Genomic DNA, 20,614 nt, shown 5'->3' with positions numbered 1-20,614 from the left:
CTGGTCACTAAAGAAGTCTGTTCAGGACAGTATCACCTGAAGTAGTACTGACATAACAATAATCTCTCAGGGGCACTCTCAGGAATCTCCCTGAGTTTCCCTTTCCATTTCTGCACATTCATCAGATACCTACAAGATGCTTCTCTGCCCTTCCTTATTCGGACCCTTCTCTCTGATTATTCTGCTTTTACTTAAAGCAGTGGGTGAATCACAAAGGGTGGTCCCCAGACCAGCAGCATCATCACTAGAATCTTGTTAGAAACAAAAATTCTAGAACTCCATGTCTTACCTACTGAATCAGAGGCTCAGGAAGTGGAGCCTAGCAACTGTGTTTTATCCAGCACTCCAAGTGATTTTTTTAAAATTTTTATTTATTTAAGATTTTATTTATTCATTATAGAGAGGAGGGGGGGGGGAGCAGGAAGCATCAACTCCCATATGTGCCTTGACTAGGCAAGCCCAGGGTTTTGAACCGGTAACCTCAGTGTTTCCAGGTTGACGCTTTATCCACTGCACCACCACAGGTCAGGCACCAAGTGATTCTGATGCATGATAAGGTTTGGGGACCTAAACTCTATTGCTGTTCTTGCTTCTTCTCTAGTTGATTGTTTCCTGAATTTATTTTCATTATGAAAACAAAATAAGATATTTACCTATACAGTGGTACCTTGACACATGAGTTTAATTCATTTCATGGGCTGAGCTCATGACTCAATTTGCTCGTATGTCAAATCAAATTTCCCCATTTCAATTAATGGGAATGCAATTAATCCGTTCCAGCCCCCAAAAACCACACAAATTTTTTGTTTTATATGCTTTTAAATAAGAAAATTTACTTTATAAATAACAAATACATATATAGAGATACATAATAAGAGAGTTTAAAGAAATAAACTGGTTTATGAAGTGTATTTACCTTCCAGGTCAAGTGAAGATGCTGGCGAAGGGGGAGGAGACTGGTGGAGGAGGTTTTCATTTTGTGTGCTATTGCTTAACATAACTTACTCTTTACAAGCTTAGTGTTACATTTAATTGCAAAATGTTTTTTTTTTTTTTTTTTTTTTTTTTTTTTTTATATTTCTGAAGCTGGAAACAGGGAGAGACAGTCAGACAGACTCCCGCATGCGCCCGACCGGGATCCACCCGGCACGCCCACCATGGGGCGACGCTCTGCCCACCAGGGGGCGATGCTCTGCCCATCCTGGGCGTCGCCATGTTGCGACCAGAGCCACTCTAGCGCCTGGGGCGGAGGCCACAGAGCCATCCCCAGCGCCCGGGCCATATTTGCTCCAATGGAGCCTTGGCTGCGGGAGGGGAAGAGAGAGACAGAGAGGAAGGTGCGGCAGAGGGGTGGAGAAACAAATGGGCGCTTCTCCTGTGTGCCCTGGCCGGGAATCGAACCTGGGTCCTCTGCACGCTAGGCCGACGCTCTACCTCTGAGCCAACCAGCCAGGGCCTTAATTGCAAAATTTAACTTACACACTACTTATGTAACTTTATCGCTAAACTTAATTGCTATTTTTTTTACTTTGCTTAATCATCATCATTTTCTTCACTGACTTTTGGCTTTTTTGCCATATTTTCCTTGCTTTCACTTAGAGGCCGTTTCAATAAAAACCTTTCCATGGAAGTTTGTTTCTTCCTCCCTTTCAGGACGTTCAGCAGGCTATTTAGTGGAGGGTGGTGGGAGCTTGTGATTCAAAAATCCGTTCATGACTTCAAGCAAAAAATCCCACAAATGACTGCTTGTCTCTCAAATTGCTCACGTGTCAAGGTACCACTGTACTCTTTTTTTTTGTATTTTTCTGAAGCTGGAAACTGGGAGGCAGTCAGACAGACTCCCGCATGCGCCCGACCGGGATCCACCCGGCACGCCCACCAGGGGGCGATGCTCTGCCCATCCAGGGCGTCGCTCTGTTGCGACCAGAGCCACTCTAGCGCCTGAGGCAGAGGCCATGGAGCCATCCCCAGCGCCTGGGCCATCTTTGCTCCAGTGGAGCCTTGGCTGTGGAAGGGGAAGAGAGAGACAGAGAGGAAGGAGAGGGGGAGGGGTGGAGAAGCAGATGGGTGCTTCTCCTGTGTGCCCTGGCCGGGAATTGAACCCAGGACTTCAGCATGCCAGGCCGACGCTCTACCACTGAGGCAACTGGCCAGGGCTGGTACCACTGTACTCTTAATCGCAATTGTTTCTTACCCCAAAGAGTCACAATTTGAGCCTCAGATAACCAATTCTGCTTCAAGTACACACCTGTCTTAATTTCAGCAGATTCTTAGAAATAACAGGAATTTCTATGTCAGTTATCATTTACATTTGTAACTGTACAGTTTTTATATCACTGTCCTTATTTAAATAAAGAGAAATAGAGGCTCTGTAAATTGGAATGTAAATAACACAAAGTACATTCAATTAAGGTTTCTTATTTCAAGCTAGGGCACATTCCACCATATTGCAGCAGCCTGTGATTTAGGCATAAAAACCTTAATTAAGTATGAATATCATGGCTTTAATAAAAGTTAATACATTCATGAATGGCTTTAAAAAGGGATCTATTTAAGCCTGACCTGTGGTGGCGCACTGGATAAAGCGTTGACCTGGAATGCTGAGGTCACCGATTTGACCCTGTACTTGTTTGGTCAAGGCACATATGGGAGTTGATGCTTCCTGATCTTCCCTCTTATTCTCTCTCTCTCTCCTCTCTAAAGTGAATGAATAAATAAACACATTAATTTTAAAAATTAATAAAAAGGGATCTATTTATATATCTTTAAATATTTATTTCTTTATGTTAAACAATAGATGGTGTTCTAACCCTGTCAGATTATAACTATCTATATTTCCTATATTAAAAAATGCAGTTTTGTATGTTTACTGCCTGAATTAAATTGCTTGATTATACCTTCCCTCAGAAGAACAAAATGAGCCAATGTAATTCAAAATGAGCCAATGTTATTCTGGAATTTGGTTCTGAGATATAAAGAACTTTTGATATCACTAAGAAATGTAGAGAATGTATATTTATTGAAGTTTGAATCAACAGAGTTATTAACTTAGACAATAATTCTCATCCTCTCCAAGTTCTGTCTTCTATTAGCACACTACAATGAACCCTTTCAGTAGTATGACGTTCATGTACATCCTCGTGCCTCCTGACTACCCAGAGTACGACTGCACAAAAATTTTTATTTTAAAAATGTGTAAGGCAACATTAAAAAAAGGCAAATGTATGTCTTCTTGTTTCCATAAATTGGTTATCAAACAAACTTGATTTTAAGTTAATAAAACTGTAACTGGACCTAATTTCAGTTTTTGAAAAAAGAAAACTCACTCTTGGGGGTCAGTAAGCATGAAAAAAATCTCACTACTGAAAGGGTTAAGAGTGTGTTAAGATGGATCTAAGACTTGTGGGTGGCCCTGGCCAGTTGGCTCAGTGGTAGAGCATTGGCCCAACATGTAGAAGTCTCAGGTTCAGTTCCTAGTCAGGGCACACAGGAGAATTGAACATCTGCTTCTCTACCCCTCTCCCTTCTCTCTCTCTTCTCCTCCTGCAGCCATGGCTTGAATGGCTGGAGCAAAGTTGGCCCTGGGTGCTGAGAATGACTCCATGGCCTTGCCTCAGGTGCTGAAATAGCTCCATTGCTGAGCAATGGAGCAGTGGCCCCAGATGAGCAGAGCATTGGCCAGTAGGGGGTTTGCTGGGTGGATCCTGGTCAGGGCGCATGTGGAGTCTGTCTCTCTGCCTCCCCACCTCTCAATAAAAAGAATTTAAAAAAAGAACTGGTGGGTAGGTACATGGTTGTCTAGGTGCTGTTATAGTCAACCATTTTTATTAATGGCCAAAAATTCTCTAAGTTTACTGTTGGGTCAGTTTTGATGAATCCTCTCTATGTGTTAAAAACAGACTTTGGAGAACTAATTCTTTTTCTCAAGGTATTTTATGATGTCTTTAAGGTAATTCTACGAAGAAAAATGTGGTAATGCATTTTAGTTTCAGCAATAAACTTTTCCCCCATGAATGGGAAATACTATATATCTAGAATTATTTGGAAATAACGGGAACCTAGTAGATAAATATTATTACTATGTCCCAATGTTGCATCTTTCTCAGATTATTCAAATAGTATCCTACTTGGTCCAATTCAACTCTCATTCCTTTTACTCACGACTTCATTCTTTGCAGATATCTTTCATCTTTGGACCTCTATACATGTAAAGTTTCATAACAGAATTTGACATGAATTTTATATTGCTTTCACTATAGTATATTTAATATTGGTAAATCTTAGCAAAAAATGTGAAAAATTACCAGTTCAGCTTTTATTTATTGAAAGTGGATTGGGATAAACTCTTTACATACATCTTATTTCATCTTCACAACAGTCTTATAAATTAAGTTTTATTATCTTTGTGTTGTAGATGAAAAAATTATTGCTCAGGGAAGTGACCTTGACCTGACCATATTGAATAGCTATTAAGTGGCACTACTGAGACTTATAGTCAGATGTGTCTGATTCCAATGTATGTGTCTTTGCCCACTGTATTAGTCACGGTTCTCCAGAGAAATAGAGCTAATTAATAGAAAGAGCTTTATTATGAGGAGTTGGTTCTTGTGATATGGAGGCTGAGAAGTCCCACGATCTACTGTCTGCAAGCTGGAGAGCCAGGAGAGCTGGTGAGCTGAGAACCAGGGGAGCCGATGGTGTAAATCGGCCTTAGATTTACACCATCGCAGTAGGAGATAGCCCAGCTCAAGTACTCAGGCTGGAGGCAAAAGGAGAATATTCTTCCTTTTCCCATTTTCTATTTTGTTCTAGTCAGGCTTTCAAAAGGATTAGATAATGCCCACCCACACTGGGGAGGGCAATCTACTTTCCTGAGTCCTCCAATTTAAATGCTAATTCCAAAAAAATGCGCCCAAAACCCACCCAGGAATATTTAATTTGGGTTCCCTTTGGCCCAGTCAAATTGACACATAAAATTAACTATCTCACCCAGCATACAAAGATATGAAGTCATTCAGGTCAGGAACCTTGTCTCTGATTTCCCGTATGATTGAGGAAAGCGAGGCTATATGACATATTTTTGCCTAAACATTATCACAGGGAGCCATCATAACCAAATAAGCTTGTCTGAGAAAATTTTAATTTGTAACAGTGGTGATAGCCTAAGTATAATAAAGATTGTAATTAATTTTAACAATATATAGACCACCAATATATGTTTAAAACACATGACATAGTTCTTCTGATGAATGTATAGTCTAAAATTTCCATAAATATTCTCCTCAGAGCAGTTTAAACCTCAAAACCAAACTCCAGTCAGATTATCATCTTAAAGACCACTTTCTCCCTCTAGTGACTAGAAATGGGAATACTATATTTACAAGCATTAAAAAAACAACAAAAGCCTGACCTGTGGTGGCGCAGTGGATAAAGTGTCGACCTGGAAATGCTGAGGTCGCCGGTTCAAAACCCTGGGCTTGCCTGGTCAAGGCACATATGGGAGTTGATACTTCCAGCTCCTCCCCCCTTCTCTCTCTCTCTCTCTCTCTCTCTCGCTCTCTCTGTTTCTCTCTCTCCCTCTCTCTCCTCTCTAAAAAAATGAATAAATAAAATAAAAATTATAAAAAACAACAACAACAACAAAAGAATGGATTCTCAATGCATATGTGTACCTCTCCTTAAGGGGTGTTTGGGAAATATCCTGGAGTTATTTTGATTATTACAATGAATGTGGATGCTACTGGTATTTATTAGGGACATTAGGGATGCTAGACATCCTGCAGTGTGAGGGACAGGGCCCTATATAAAATTATCTAGTACAGTGGTTGGCAAACTCATTACTCAACAGAGCCAAATATCAACAGTACAACGACTAAAACTTCTTTTGAGAGCCAAAAATTTTTAAACTTAAACTATATAGGTAGGTACATTCCTTATCGAGGTAGCGCCCGCATGTGGTATTTTGTGGAAGAGCCACACTCAAGGGGCCAAAGAGCCGCATGTGGCTCGCAAGCCCCAGTTTGCCGACCATGGATCTAGTGCATTCATGTAGATAAAAAATATCTATTAATTATTACTTAAGTCAGAACCTAGCATTATTGTACATATGAAAACATTTTTCATTGTTTTTATATACTGCATTTTTAAAGCAATTTCTTATTTCATCTTCTTTTAAACATTATTGTAAACTATATCATTACCTTACCTAACACTAAGCATGAAAACAATTGCCTAATAAACTGACACAAAGTTCTTTTTGGGGGGGCGACAGAGAAAGGGACAGATAGGACAGACAGACCATAAAAGAAATGAGAAACATCAAGTCTTTGTTGCAGCACGTTTGTTCATCGATTGCTTTCTCATATGTGCCTTGACTGGGGTGCTACAGCAGAATGAGTGACCTTCTTGCTCAAGTCAGTGATCTTGAACTCAAGCTAGCGACCTTGGGCTTCAAGCCAGCAATCTTTGTGCTCAAACCCCCATGGGGTCATGTCTATGATCCCATGCTCAAGCCAGTGATCTCGTGCTCAAGTAGGTGAGCCCGTGCTCAAGCCAGGGACCTCGGGGTTTTGAACCTGGGTCCTCTGCGTCCCAGTCTGACACACTCTATGCACAGCATCACCACCTGGTCAGGCATAAAGCTTTCTAATACTTAAAAAATTTTATTTTATCAATAACCAACAGACAGAAAAGGCAACCTATGGTATGGGAGAAAATATTTGCAAACCATATAACTGAAGAAAGGTTAATCTCCAAAATATATAAAGATCTAGTGATTCTATAGGTATAGCCATCTATTTTTGTCATTTAGTGTAGGCATGCCCAAGCATTAACAAATTAAAATAGATCTTTAAAAAATTATTTTCTTTTTCCTTTCAATTACAACTAAGATGTTATATTGATTTTTAAAAAAATAGTACCTGATAACTTTGTGAATGCTGAGAAAGGAAAAAGGAGTTATAAAACATTTGTCAGAGGAAGAAATGTTATTTTTTTAAGGATGTTGTTTCTATTCTAGAAGGTTTCCTGCAAGTTCTATTTGATTGCCCCTGCAGTGACAATTCTGCTGAGACCATGGCTGGGTTTCTGGGTGTCACAGTTTATTGCTCTGCTGTGCCATCTTGAAATTCTCAACAAACTTTGAACACGGAGCCCCACATTTTCACTTTGCACTTGGCCCTACATATTATGTAGTGATCCTGACTGCAGCTGACACGAATGATAACCTCTAGGTTTGAAGTAACACTTTTTTACATTTACAAAGTCCTTTCACATCTGTTATCTCACTTGATCCTCATAGTTAAGCAGCCATGAAGCAGAGAAAGTAGTAGAGAAGAAATAACCTTGAAGTTAGAAGATGCCTGGGCTCAAATCTAGTCTCTGCAATAATATTGGGCTAATGTTTTAATTTTTCTGATTCTTTGCTTCCTCTTCTATTAAATCGCAGTACACCTGGCACATTAAAGGTGATGTGATAGTCATGTATTATAAGGTATGGCACATATGTAGGCACTAAACAAGTCTTTACCCTCTTCTAGCTCTTCTCTGTGCCCCTCAACCCTTCCAATTTGCAAGACATAATAGTTGAAATTGAGAGATTTAAATCTTCCAAGTGTATCATTCCAGGTCTTCCGAAAAGCAGAAGTCAAACTGGCACAGAGTCTTATTAGGGGAACTGCCTGTATGAGTGAAATGGGGAGAGAGCCAGAAGAAGATGGAAAAGTCCTCAGAATAGGAAGCAAGTCTGATTCTCAGTGAAAAAGAGAGCAGGGCCACTGGGAGTCCTTGGGTCAGCTAGGGTCAGCTGTCAACCATTTCCCACATTTCCCAGAAATGGTCTTCCCTTAGTATCCTAGCCATGCTCAGGTTATTGGCTGGAGCAGCTCATAGAAGGTGTGGCCTCTGCTGAAGGAGCCTATAGATTTCAGGACACATTTAGGCCCTATGTCAAATATTTTCCCTCTATTTAAAAGGTCTTAAGGTGCATTTTCATGGCCACTACATAAAATTTCACATTGAGTTGGTGCCAAATGCAGGTCCACCCTTGACTCTTACCTGCAAGGAATTCAATCAGTCCAGCATCTTTCTGAAATATAAAGGAAGATGTTCTTCAGTTGTTGATTTTTCATAGGGTAGGACAGTTTTCTATTGGAATTGGCAATTTGTCTTGACCCTGGACACACAATGTCTATCTGCTGGCGATACCTTTGCCCTGTCTGAGGAAGAGAAACATTGCCATAGAATGCTTGTGTTGCTGCTCAACTTAACTCTGAGCTTTTGGAATCTAGGAGAGGAGATTCATTCAGTTATGGAGACATAATTCCTTTCATACTTAAGGGTCACTCAGAGGAAATGGTTAAAAAATTAAGTAAATATTGGCTGTAATGGTCCATGAAATAATTTTTGAAGAAGGAAAAAAAGAGGAGATGGAGGTAAGGGAAAAGGAAATCACTTCTTTATTACAAAGAAGGTTCACATACATTACAGTGTTGACCTATAAGAGGATGAAGATAGGTTGCGTGATCATATAATAATGTAATATATATAACATATAATAATAATAACAATATTATTCTTATTTAAAATGTGAAAACTGCCTGACCTGTGGTGGCGCAGTGGATAAAGCGTCGACTTGGAAATGCTGAGGTTGCCGGTTCAAAGGTTCAAAACCCTGGGCTTGCCTGGTCAAGGCACATATGGGAGTTGATGCTTCCAGCTCCTCCCCCTTCTCTCTCTCCCTCTCTGTCTCCCCCCCCCCTCTAAAATGAATTAAAAATAAATAAATAAATAAATAAAACGTGAAAACTGAGATTCAAAAAAGTTAAGTCACTTACCCAAATTCCCAGAGTTCATGAACTAGAACTCTAGCCAAGGACTTCTATCCTCATCCAGTAAAACTGGGTCCACATGATAACAATAAAGAAAACAAGACAAAACAACAACAACAAAAGGAATTTTATATCTGATCGGTTGAGAACTGTTGACCTAAGGCATTTAAGTAAGGATCATGAATTCTTGTTTCTCCTGTCAGTAATTGGGCATTTCCCCAACAATTATTACTATGTTTATGGATGGGGCAGGGATGATAAAGGAGATTTAGTATTAAGTGGGGATGGTCACGTGGTATTATTTCTTAAGAAAGTGTTTTCTTATTGTATATGTTGTGTAGGGTTGCAGAATAATATAGTAAGTGGGTGCACAGGTTCATGAGTCAGATTACCTGCGTTCAGACTGTGACCTTATATAATTTCCTAATTTTCTTTTGCAAATAGCTAACTTTTCCTTCTTGCATGGCAGAGTAACTTTAATTCATCATTTGCTTGTTCTTTGCATCTTGGTTCAGGTTATAATAATCCAAGAGAGTTAATCTTTCAACAGTATAAGATTCTTTAGGAAAAGAAGGCAGAGTAGTGTCAAAGAAAAACTCAAAGTCACTAAGTCATTTAATTTTAGCACAGTGTTTACTTGTTTACATGAAGGATAAATCAATAGACCTTTACCCTACAAAGGCAAAAACAGGATTTATTAAAAGAAAAAGGAGAGCCTGACCAGGTGGTGGCGCAGTGGATAGAGTGTCAGACTGGAATGCAGAGGACCCAGGTTCGAGACTCTGAGGTCACCAGCTTGAGCGCGGGCTCATCTGGTTTGAGCAAAAGCTCACCAGCTTGGACCCAAGCTTGCTGGCTCAAGCAAGGGGTTACTCGGTCTGCTGAAGACCCGCAGTCAAGGCAAATATGAGAAAGCAATCAATGAACAACTAAGGTCTCGCAACAAAAAACTGATGATTGATGCTTCTCATCTCTCTCCGTTCCTGTCTGTCCCTGTCTATCCCTCTCTCTGACTCTCTCTCTGTCCCTGAAAAAAAAAAAAGAAAAGAAAAGAAAGAAAGAAAGAAAAAGGAGGAAAGGAGAGAAAACTAACTGTAGTTTGGGAAGAGTGACTCTTGTTTGCACAATTTTTAATTTTTATTTTGAGAGTATGATTATTATTATTATTTTTTTTGTATTTTTCTGAAGTTGGAAACAGGGAGGCAGACAGACTCCCGCATGCGCCTGACCGGGATCCACCCGGCATGCCCACCAGGGGTCGATGCTCCGCCCATCTGGGGCGTCGCTCTGTTGCAACCAGAGCCATTCTAGTGCCTGAGGCAGAGGCCACAGAGCCATCCTCAGCACCCAGGCCAACTTTGCTCCAATGGAGCCTTGGCTGTGAGAGGGGAAGAGAGAGACAGAACGAAAGGAGAGGGGTAGGGGTGGAGAAGCCGATGGGCGCTTCTCCTGTGTGCCCTGGCTGGGAATCGAACCCAGGACTCCTGCACGCCAGGCTGACGCTCTACCACTGAGCCAACTGGCCAGGACTAGAGAGTATGATTATTGAAGCAGGAGACAGTGAAACAAGGAAGGGCCTAGAATAGAAGAAGAACGGGAGAGCCTAGGTGGGGTTGTTTTGGCTCACAGGGAAGTAAGAGAAAAGGGGGCCTTGGACACAGGTTTGAGGGTTAGCCAGGAAAGAGCTGCCACTGCCCATTGCTTCCCTGGATGCAAGTCTCCTGGGGACCCTTAGAAGATGCACATCTGTTTGGGAAGAAGATGGGAAGGGGAAAGAAAAAGGTGCGGGTGTCCTCCTGGGAGGGAAAATACCTGCACAGTTTTTTATTGAATAAATGATTAGCGGGCAGCAATCATCCAGACAGTCTGTTCTTGAGTAGCCTAAGGGTACAAAAATGATTGTTAATGAATTCTCTGGAAAACCTTTGTGAGCTAAACTCTGACTCTGGAGGAAGGTCTATGTATTTTCTTTTAGACATGGGAGCCACCCTCTCTGTGTTAACCTCCTATCCGGGACCCCTCTCCTCAGATGGCACTGTCCTACAAAGAGTAGGTGGCACATCCTGTCCTAAACATTTTACTCCACTCCATAACTGCCTGGGGAGGAGGCCTGGGGGTGAGGGGAGCCACACCACTTCTCTCACTAGAAATTCCGGTATACCTGCTGCTTTTCTCTAAAGCCTTTCCCCCTAAGTCCTTACTTCTTAGTCGATCCTTTCTGAGCCCTTATTTGAAAGTGATCGTAATCTGGGTGCTTTGTGGTGGAGTTTCTATTTCGAAGAATGATAATCATAATTATTTTCTAATATAAATTTAAGATGCTAAACAAATTTATGCAAACTTCTAGCTTTCCTTCCTGCATTTTTCTAAGGACCTACACCAGTATTTTCACACTCCAACAAACTAATAACTGATAGTAGTGACATCGCTATCTAATAAACTGTATGAGCTGACTTGAATAGACAGTAACTTTTCTTACATTTTAAGTATTTTAACATTAACATTTTAAATATTACTTAAGATATTTTAGTGAAGGCACTTAACAGCTTTAGTGCCTGCAAACAGTTGATTACTGTTTTCATCCTGCAGTGAAGGATCACAGAAGCCAATTTTGGCCAATATTTGCTGATTTCATGCCCAGAGGCATTATGAAGCAGGACTTTTTCTTAGATTAAGGTTATAACCTGAGGATAAGCAACATATGCTATGCATAATTTTAGAAATTAAAATCTCCTGATATTATATTTCTTCCAGTAAAGCTTAAAGGCTGAATTTGCATTCTTGTGCATGTCTCAGTCACCCCTAGGTAAGGAAAATACAATATTTTACTACTTATATTAGTTAAAAGTGAAGAGGAAATATTGTCCATTGCTTTGTAGCTGTTGGCCAAAGTATATAAACTTTAAAATATGTAAGGAAAATTGAAATTATTCTTTATTATGTCTTTTTATGATGAGGGAAGTTTCCCTTTTAACTGCTCCTAATTATTTAAATGCTCACAATACAGTAACACTTCCCTTTTCTTAAAAATTAAACTCTGTTCAGCTCAAATATTTGGAAATAGCCATGAATCTGTACATTAAAGGAGGAAAGCTTGTGAATGGCTGAATAGACTTTACACATGGAAGCCCTATGAGCTAACTAGAACAAACAATAACTATGCATTATCTTTTAAGCAAATATTTTAACAGACAATAGCTTAGGTGTCTTAGAAATTCATTCATTGCCTTATAAATCCACATTAATACAATTCGCACAGGCTTGAGTTTGGTCTGCATCTATTGCTGTAAACCAAACCTTTCTACACTGACTAAACGAAAAACATTTTGTAACATATAGACAATGAAATAACCTTGACTAACCAGCAGATAGTTCTCGCGCGATTTGAAGACGCTATCGGGCTGACGTCACCGGTTGCCATAGCAGCATCCTCCCCAGAGAGGAAGAGAGGGGTGGCGCGAGGGGCGGAGCACCATTTCTGCAGAGAGGACAAGCATCGTTCTCGTCCTGCAGGTCTGATTGATACCAAAATGAGCGGCCTGGATGACGGTAACAACCTTTCTGTCGCTGAAACCTGCGGCCCCGCTACTCCTGACCATGCCCCGGGACATCCGGACCTAAACCAGTGCCAGCGCGAGGAAACCGAGGCTACACAGGTGATGGCGCACACAGGTGAGGGCAGCTTGGAGACCTCTGAGGAGGGAGGCGCCCCCCAGGCCCCCGCCAGCTATGGCCCTGTGTTCCGCATTCGAATCGCTGGGAGCCGTGGCGCTGCAGCAATTAAAGCCGGCCAGAAAGAGGCTCCATCTCCCACGGAGGGAGTGAAAGCAGCCCCTTCCTCCCCCGCGGTGGCATCCGACAATAGCCAGGAAAATGGCTGTCAGCTTAGAGAGCCGAGTGGGGAGAAAGCTCTAGAATCCGGTGGCGCAGAGGGGTCGGGGTCTCAGATGATGCCTGGGGCGAAGGCCAAGGAAGTGATGACAAAGGACTGCGCCATCTCTGGGACGGTGGAGAAGGAGGGAGTAGCAGAGGAGGTGGTGGAGGAAAAGAAGGTGATACAGAAGGAGAAAAAGGTGGTAGGAGGAGTGAAAGAGGAGACGCGGGCCAGGGCCCCGAAGATCAATAACTGCATGGACTCCTTGGAGGCCATCGACCAGGAGCTGTCAAACGTAAACGCCCAGGCAGACAGGGCCTTCCTTCAGCTGGAGCGCAAGTTTGGCCGGATGCGAAGGCTCCATATGCAGCGCAGAAGTTTCATCATCCAAAATATCCCAGGTTTCTGGGTCACTGCCTTTCGGAACCACCCCCAGCTGTCACCTATGATCAGTGGTCTAGATGAAGACATGATGAGGTACATGATCAATTTGGAGGTGGAGGAGCTTAAACACCCTAGAGCAGGCTGCAAATTCAAGTTCATCTTTCAGGGCAACCCCTACTTCCGAAATGAGGGGCTGGTCAAGGAGTATGAGCGCAGATCCTCTGGCAGGGTGGTGTCTCTTTCCACTCCAATCCGCTGGCACAGGGGCCAAGACCCCCAGTCCCATATCCACAGGAACCGGGAAGGCAACACGATCCCCAGTTTCTTCAACTGGTTCTCAGACCATAGCCTCCTAGAATTCGACAGAATTGCTGAGATTATCAAAGCAGAACTGTGGCCCAATCCCCTACAGTATTACCTGATGGGTGATGGGCCCCGTAGAGGAATTCGAGACCCAGCAAGGCAGCCAGTGGAGAGCTCGCGGTCCTTCCGGTTCCAGTCTGGCTAACTCCTGCCCTGTGAGAAGCTCCTGCAGTTTCCTTACCACCTCCTCTTGGATTCTAGGCTCAGCCAACAGCATGCAATCTTCCATCTGCTTTCTCTTTACACTGGATTGTTTTGTTCTTCAGTTCCTCTAAATCTTCAGTCAGTTGCAAGATTGTCGCTTATGTCTATGCTCTTCTTCTTCTGGGTCTTTGTGCTGTTCTGCAAAGTGTTAACGTGTTCCAAGTGCATGGCCTTCCACTGCTTCTGTGCCAAGCACATGATGCTGTACATACACACTGACTCCCTTTGCATGCCTTGGGCTCTGTGATGATGGCATTTTCCAAGGTTTTTAAGTGGTTATCAACCACAAGGAAACTTGATGTATATCTTTGCAAATAACTAGCGGAACTTCATACTTTACGCTGGCTGCGCTTCTGATACCCTGTACTCTATGGCAAGATCTCTGAGTTTCACCACTGCAAGATGAAGCTGATACAGATGATGCCAGCCATCAACCCTAACTGGACATTGCAAGCCACCACTAACTGGTTCCCAGCTGCCTTCCTTGGCCTGTGCCATCCAGCCTGCTGGTTATCTGGCAGAATAAGCAGGTGGCTGGCTACTAGGCATGAATGAGGTAACAGATGGGAAGTGTAGATGTTGATCTTCTGTGCCTTTGGTCCGTCTGCATTGTGACCAGGTACTGGTGAGTATGAAAGCCTGTGCCATGGCCTACCCAAACCTGTTTTGAGTCTTTTGGATGAGATTTGCCTGGGCATCGTTGCCTGCCTCAGGAACTAGCTGTGCTACCCCCAGGCAGCACATAGGAACCACCCCCTAAATAGTCACCAATAAATTCAGGTGGCTGTGAGGAAGGTTGTCAGTCATATGTGACAATGCCCAGAGCAATGCTGGAACTGGGTCCCTTCCAACAGCTTTTCTGAGCCCTAGCCAATAAACCACCCTTAATCTAGGCAATTTTGTTAGGCATCCGGTTCTTAACCCCTCCTGTACCTGTTCTGAACATGACAGTTAACCAGGATGGGGGCACAGAGGAAGATGTATTTTTGGTCTATCTCCCTGTCCCTGGTCCCTCTCCCTCCCTCCCACACTTCTTCCCTCATAGCTCCCCTCCTTTCTCCCTCCCTCAGAAACAAAATTGGCAAAGTAGGCTTTTTGTTTAATTTGCTCTCCCCTTGATTTTGCCCCAAGGGAGAAAGCTACTGTACACTAGATTAGCCAGGTCTCATTGCCCTCTTCTGCCCCCATGCCTCCACCCCACTTCCTTTAGCTAGGTCTAAATGTTTCAAAGGGAGACTTGTAGGCAGATTGTTTAGTTATGGGCAGTGTTCCTTTAGTCCAACTTCAACAACCCCTCCTTTCCCCTGTAGGCATTTACTAAAATCTCTGAATTTTTAGCTTTAGTTTGAGAAGCTGAGAGGAGAGACAGGTTCTTCAGTGATGGGTTCAAGAGACAGTGGTTAAAGCAACTAAAAGTTAGTTTGACTCTTGTAAAGATGGAAATTCTCTTTTGGGGGTGGGGCTTGAACCATTTTGACATAACCTGAAGGCAGCATTTTGTGGGTCACCCGTCTTTACTATTTTATTGTAGCCCTGATGTCGCAAGGGCCTCCATGCTACTGCCTGGCCCTCGGCTGTCAGTCCTCAGCTTCCCCATTTTCTTCCCTGCTTCTGTCCTAACAAAAGAACGAACAGGCTTCTGTCTGCATTGTGGCAGATTAGGAAGCCTTCCTACTACGCAGAGTAAGGAGATCTGTGGAGTCTGTGGGATATTCAGATGAAATTCCAGTAGGTGGGACAACAGTGCTGACAGGGCCGTTCTACTGAGGGGTATGGTGGTGCTGATGACACCCAGCCTTGTCATTTCTTCTTTATTTTTGAAGGCCTTGCCATAAGCTCCCCAGGGTTTGGAAGTCTGGACACAGAGCATTGGGGAGGGTGCTCTAGGCCGGAGAAACTGCAATGAACCTGCTGTGGACTGGGCTTGGAATGGCAGGCAGGGAAGAGGGAACCCGGGGGGGGGGGGGGGGGGGGGGGGAGGGGAGGCTCAGGGCTTTCCTGGGAGAGGTGGGAGAATCAAAGAGGATGCTTGGAAGAGGGTTTCCCCCAATTTTTCCTATATCCTTGAGTTCACCATTTTTTTTCTTACACAAAATGCAAATCTGGATGTTTTCAATTATATATTTTAGGAGTGACCTTTTACATGTGAAAGATTGATGATGTAGTATGCTTATTTCACTGGTTGAGTAAAATCCTAATTCCTTCCTCCACTTTAGCTTGCTGGCAAAATTGATATTTATAGGACTGCATTTTGCTTGTAATTGAGAATGTGTGCAAAATATCAAACTTGTTTCCTGTATGGTGTGAAGATGTCTGTGAATATTATTACTATTATCAGCTTGTTCTGGTCTCTCTTCATATATAGCTCTATCCTTAGAAATATAGGTTGAATAATGTGATCTTTGAAGAAATTTTGCACATGTCACCGTCTTGTGAAAGTAATCTCAAGAAGAGAACCATGACTGTCTTACTTGGTATGTTTTGCCCTAGTAATAATGTGGTACTTGATATTTTATGTTCCTAACCCAGTGTAAGTACTTGTAGAATTGCTGTCAAACTAAACAAGGATCCTTAGTGCTTCTGTTTTCTCCTATGTGCTTGAAGAAAACATAAAATCTGTCACTCTGCTGTATTTGTTTTCACCAAAATAAAAATTAATAAAGTTCTCTGTTGTCTAGATTAATATAAAGTTGCAAATATTAAAGTTGTCAAATGGTCACAGTAAGCCACATCCTGAAGGTTAAAAAGAGGCAACAGCCACCAAACCTAAGATTTTTTTTTTCTTGGAAAGTGGTAAATAGGCCCACTGTAGCTGCATACTCATGAACAGAATCATTTTCTTTATGGCCAGTGATGTTTTTGGTGGATATTGAAGCACCATATGTTGATTTATCACTTAACTGCTTTCTGTGGAGTATCCTTATTGTAGTATATGTTAACCATAACCCCCATTTTCCCTTGGTCTCATTCTTTTCTTAAGCAGCTTAAGATAAGACTTTTGGAAAAATTAAACACCGTGTATTCTGTAAGTGCTACTTAAATTCGTTTCCTACAACAATGTGGTGCTTTAAAGAGAAAGAAGAACAACAAAATCTAACCTAAATGTAATGTCTACAAACAAGTGACATCAGACATCACAACTTCAATGCGAGGAATGTTTTGTTATTCAGCAGCTATTACATACTGGAAGGTCTGGGAAATACCGATTTCCGCATCCTCTGTAGTAGAGGGGGCTATGGGTGTTGCAAGATCTGAAAGTGACCATGTATTTTTAACCATCTAAAAAATCTGACAGTTGGCCCCAAATTACTGAATTGTATCTGTAGTTAAACAGGCTTGCTGACTCTTGGGGGCAATTCTTTCTAGCAAGGTCTACTTGCTGAAGTGTAATTTTTCTAGACCTGGAGAACTTTTAAATATTGGAAAGCTAAATTTTCTTTTCCAAGTTTTACACCCATCTTAGTCCTAACTCCCCTTTAACAATGTTCATTTTACTTTTTCAATTGAATGGTTGATTGCTGCATTGTCAACCACCAGTTTCAAGCATTCTCTGTTATCTGGTTCTGGATATAATAAAAAGATGTGATTTTGTTGCCCTTAGTTTATTATGAGCTTCTAACCATTACCATTTATTTTTCTGTTCAGCTGGTGGCACTCATTTGTCAGAGATGACCGTGGTTTCTGCTGTTTAATAAAATTAGTCCCAGTCAGACATTCTCTAGGTTGTACTATTAACCAGTCAGTTCACTCCTACAGCCCTGTTTCATTACTTTGCATTATACTTTTTCTCATTTTTAGACACAATTTTATTCTTTATGCAGGCCTCCAGACAAGCTAAGAGGTTCTCTCATTCTTTCACTAAATAAGTATATATTATTATTTTGGTCTGCTCTGGCATTCTGCCCAGTGAGTAGTAGTGACACATTTTGTCATTTCCCTGGTCCTGACAACAATTTCTCATCATTTCTGGGCATTCAGCTCAGACACCCATAGGCCAGACCACCCAGAAAAGGCTTCTCAGACCTTCCTCACTCAGTTACCTCTCCTTGTTACTGCTGCTGCTGCTTCTGCTTCTGCTTTATCTCAGTTAACTCAAGTTTCCTTAAGTCAGTTTTCTTTATTAAAAACAACCCCCCAGCCTGACCAGGCAGTGGCGCAGTGGATAGAGCGTCGGACTGGGATGCAGAGGACCCAGGTTCGAGACCCTGAGGTCGGCAGCTTGAGTGCGGGCTCATCTGGTTTGAGGAAAAGCCCACCAGTTTGAACCCAAGGTCGCTGGCTCCAGCAAGGGGTTACTTGGTCTGCTGAAGGCCCGCGGTCAAGGCACATATGAGAAAGCAATCAATGAACAACTAAGGTGTTGCAACGCGCAATGAAAAACTAATGATTGATGCTTCTCATCTCTCTCCGTTCCTGTCTTTCCCCCTCTCTGACTTACTCTGTCTCTGTAAAAAATAAAAATTAAAAAAAAAAAATGTTTAAAAACAACCCCCCAAATTTACCCATATTCTTAATTATTTGAACCTTAGTGATCTATTTTACTTCAGATACACATTCCCTGGCTTCACAATCTTAAGATATGTCAGGCACTTCCACTTGTTTTCATGTTAACTTCATAATCCTGATGCTCCCCCCCCCCCCAAACAGAGACAGAGAGAGGGACAGATAGGGAGAGACAGACAGACAAGAAGAGAGATGGGAAGCATCAAGTCGTCCTTAGTTCATTGACTGCTTTCTCATATGTGCCTTGACAGGGGGTTGGGGGGCGGAGAGACAACAGCAGAGGGAGTGACCCCTTGCCCAAGCCAGCGACCTTGGGCTTCAAGCCAGCAACCACAAGGTCATGTCTATGATCCCATGCTCAAGTCAGTGACCTCAGTGTTTCGAATGTGGGTCGAGTCCCAGTCCAACACTCTATTCACTGCGCTACCACCTGGTCAGGCCAGAAGTGAGTTTTACTATCTCCATTTAAGTAGTAGTGAAAGAGGCTCAGAAACTTGAAGCAAAATTGCCTAAGATGCAAGTCACACAGACTTAAATTTTCTGATTTCAGGCTACCTTCTGTATCAGACAACTGTTCTAAAAATGGAATAAAAACAAAACCCTACTAATGTGCATATTCAGGCCTCAGATAGTTATTCTTAACCCATTCATGAATGGTTTCTGAAAGAGGTACTTTTTATCACTTATTTTAATACAGGATTCCACATTACAGATTAAAATACTCCTGATTTACATATGTAATCTTGATGTTTGCTGCATAAATGAATGAAATTAGCAGTTTCCTTTTATCAACAGGAGTAAATGCACCAAAAGTTTAAATATTTTAATTATGAAATTTAGCTTCTACAAAGTATAAAGAAATATTGACAGCTATTAAATTTAGGTAGTGTTTTTTTTTTTAGATTTTTATTAATTTTTAGAGAGAGGGGAGAGAGAGAAGGGGGAGGAGCAGGAAGCATCAACTCCCATATGTGCCTTGACTAGGCAAGTCCTGGGTTCTGAACCGGAGACCTCAGTGTTCCAGGTTGATGCTTTATCCACTGCACCACCACAGGTCAGGCTAGGTAGTGTTTTCTCAATTCAGCATGGTGATTCTTTTTTTTTTTTTTTTTTTTTGTATTTTTCTGAAGTTGGAAATGAGGAGGCAGTCAGACTCCCGCATGCGCCAAACTGGGATCCACCCAGCACGCCCACCAGGGGGCAATGCTCTGCCTAAGTGGGGCGTCACTCTGTTGCAACCAGAGCCATTCTAGTGCCTGAGGCAGAGGCCACAGAGCCATCCTCAGCGCCCGGGCCACCTTGGCTGCGGGAGGGGAAGAGAGAGACAGAGAGGAAGGAGAGGGGGAGGGGTGGAGAAGCAGGTGGGCGCTTCTCCTGTGTGCCCTGGCCGGGAATCAAACCCAGGACTCCTGCACGCCAGGCCAACGCTCTACCACTGAGCCAACCAGCCAGGGCTAATTCAGCATGGTGATTCCTTTTAACAGGTACTTAGGAATGTATTCCAACTTATTAAACTTTGTTAAACTTTATTAAGCTTTGATCTTTACCAAGATAGTACCAAAGCCAAAGTACCAAGAAAGTAAAATAGTTTGTTTTTTTTTAAGTGAGTCTGAGCACAGGTGCCAGGTACAAGAACCTGACAGGATGTCTGTGCTGTTGTAGTTGTTAAGTAATGCCCCAACTTTTCCACAGGCCCAGATACCCTTCCTCTCTTCCAAGTTTACTTGGACTAGTTTTCATTACTCCTCTACTTTGGTTTCCTCAACACAAGAAAGGAGAATTTAAAGTAGTCATGGTGAATATTTAAACCTGACTATGAAGAAAGTAGAACTGCTTTTTTTTTTTTCTTTTTTTTCTCAGAGACAGAGAGTGAGTCACAGAGAGGGATAGTCAGGGACAGACAGACAGGAACAGAGAGAGATGAGAAGCATCAATCATTAGTTTTTCATTGCGTGTTGCAATACCTTAGTTGTTCATTGATTGCTTTCTCACATGTGCCTCGACCGTGGGCCTTCAGCAGACTGAGTAACCCCTTGCTGGAGCCAGTGACTTTTGGGTTCACGCTGGTGGGCTTTTTGCTCAAACCAGATGAGCCCGCGGTCAAGCTGGTGACCTCAGGGTCTCGAACCTGGGTCCTCCGCATCCCAGTCCAACGCTCTATCCACTGCGCCACCGCCTGGTCAGGCTAGACCTGCTTATTGATGCCTTTAGAATCTGTGGCTTCCAAGAGCAGACTTCATTATACAGACCTCATTTGAGGAAGCGTACAATTTAACCTCCGTGATTTTCAATTCCTTCATCTGTAGAACTTTAATAATTATGCACTCCTCAGATGATTGTTGTAGGGAGTAAATAAGGTACATACAGTAGCCTGGTAAGAAGTCAGCACTCATTACTATGATGTTTTCACCATATTGCTGAGGATGATTCTAGAGACCAACAAGAATTTACCTTCTTT

The 20,614-nt window shown here is 42.4% G+C and overlaps 1 protein-coding gene across 1 annotated transcript; it reads left to right on the top strand.

Moving 5' to 3' along the window:
* The first annotated feature begins 12,293 nt into the window (after window positions 1-12,293).
* On the top strand, window positions 12,294-16,319 carry TSPYL4 (TSPY like 4). The gene has a single exon (XM_066248019.1). It carries the CDS (start codon window positions 12,359-12,361, stop codon window positions 13,592-13,594), a length of 1,236 nt encoding a protein of 411 aa, XP_066104116.1. The 5' UTR covers window positions 12,294-12,358; the 3' UTR covers window positions 13,595-16,319.
* The last annotated feature ends 4,295 nt before the right edge of the window (window positions 16,320-20,614 follow it).

This window comes from Saccopteryx bilineata, chromosome 12 (assembly GCF_036850765.1).
Source record: "Saccopteryx bilineata isolate mSacBil1 chromosome 12, mSacBil1_pri_phased_curated, whole genome shotgun sequence".
Lineage (NCBI taxonomy): Eukaryota > Metazoa > Chordata > Mammalia > Chiroptera > Emballonuridae > Saccopteryx > Saccopteryx bilineata.
Note: the sequence above shows the minus strand (reverse complement) of the source record. Positions and strands in the feature narration are given on the sequence as shown.

Coding starts and splice junctions, on each gene's coding strand:
- TSPYL4 (XM_066248019.1), top strand. CDS start 12,359: ATGAGCGGCCTGGATGACGGTAACAACCTTTCTGTCGCTGAAACCTGC.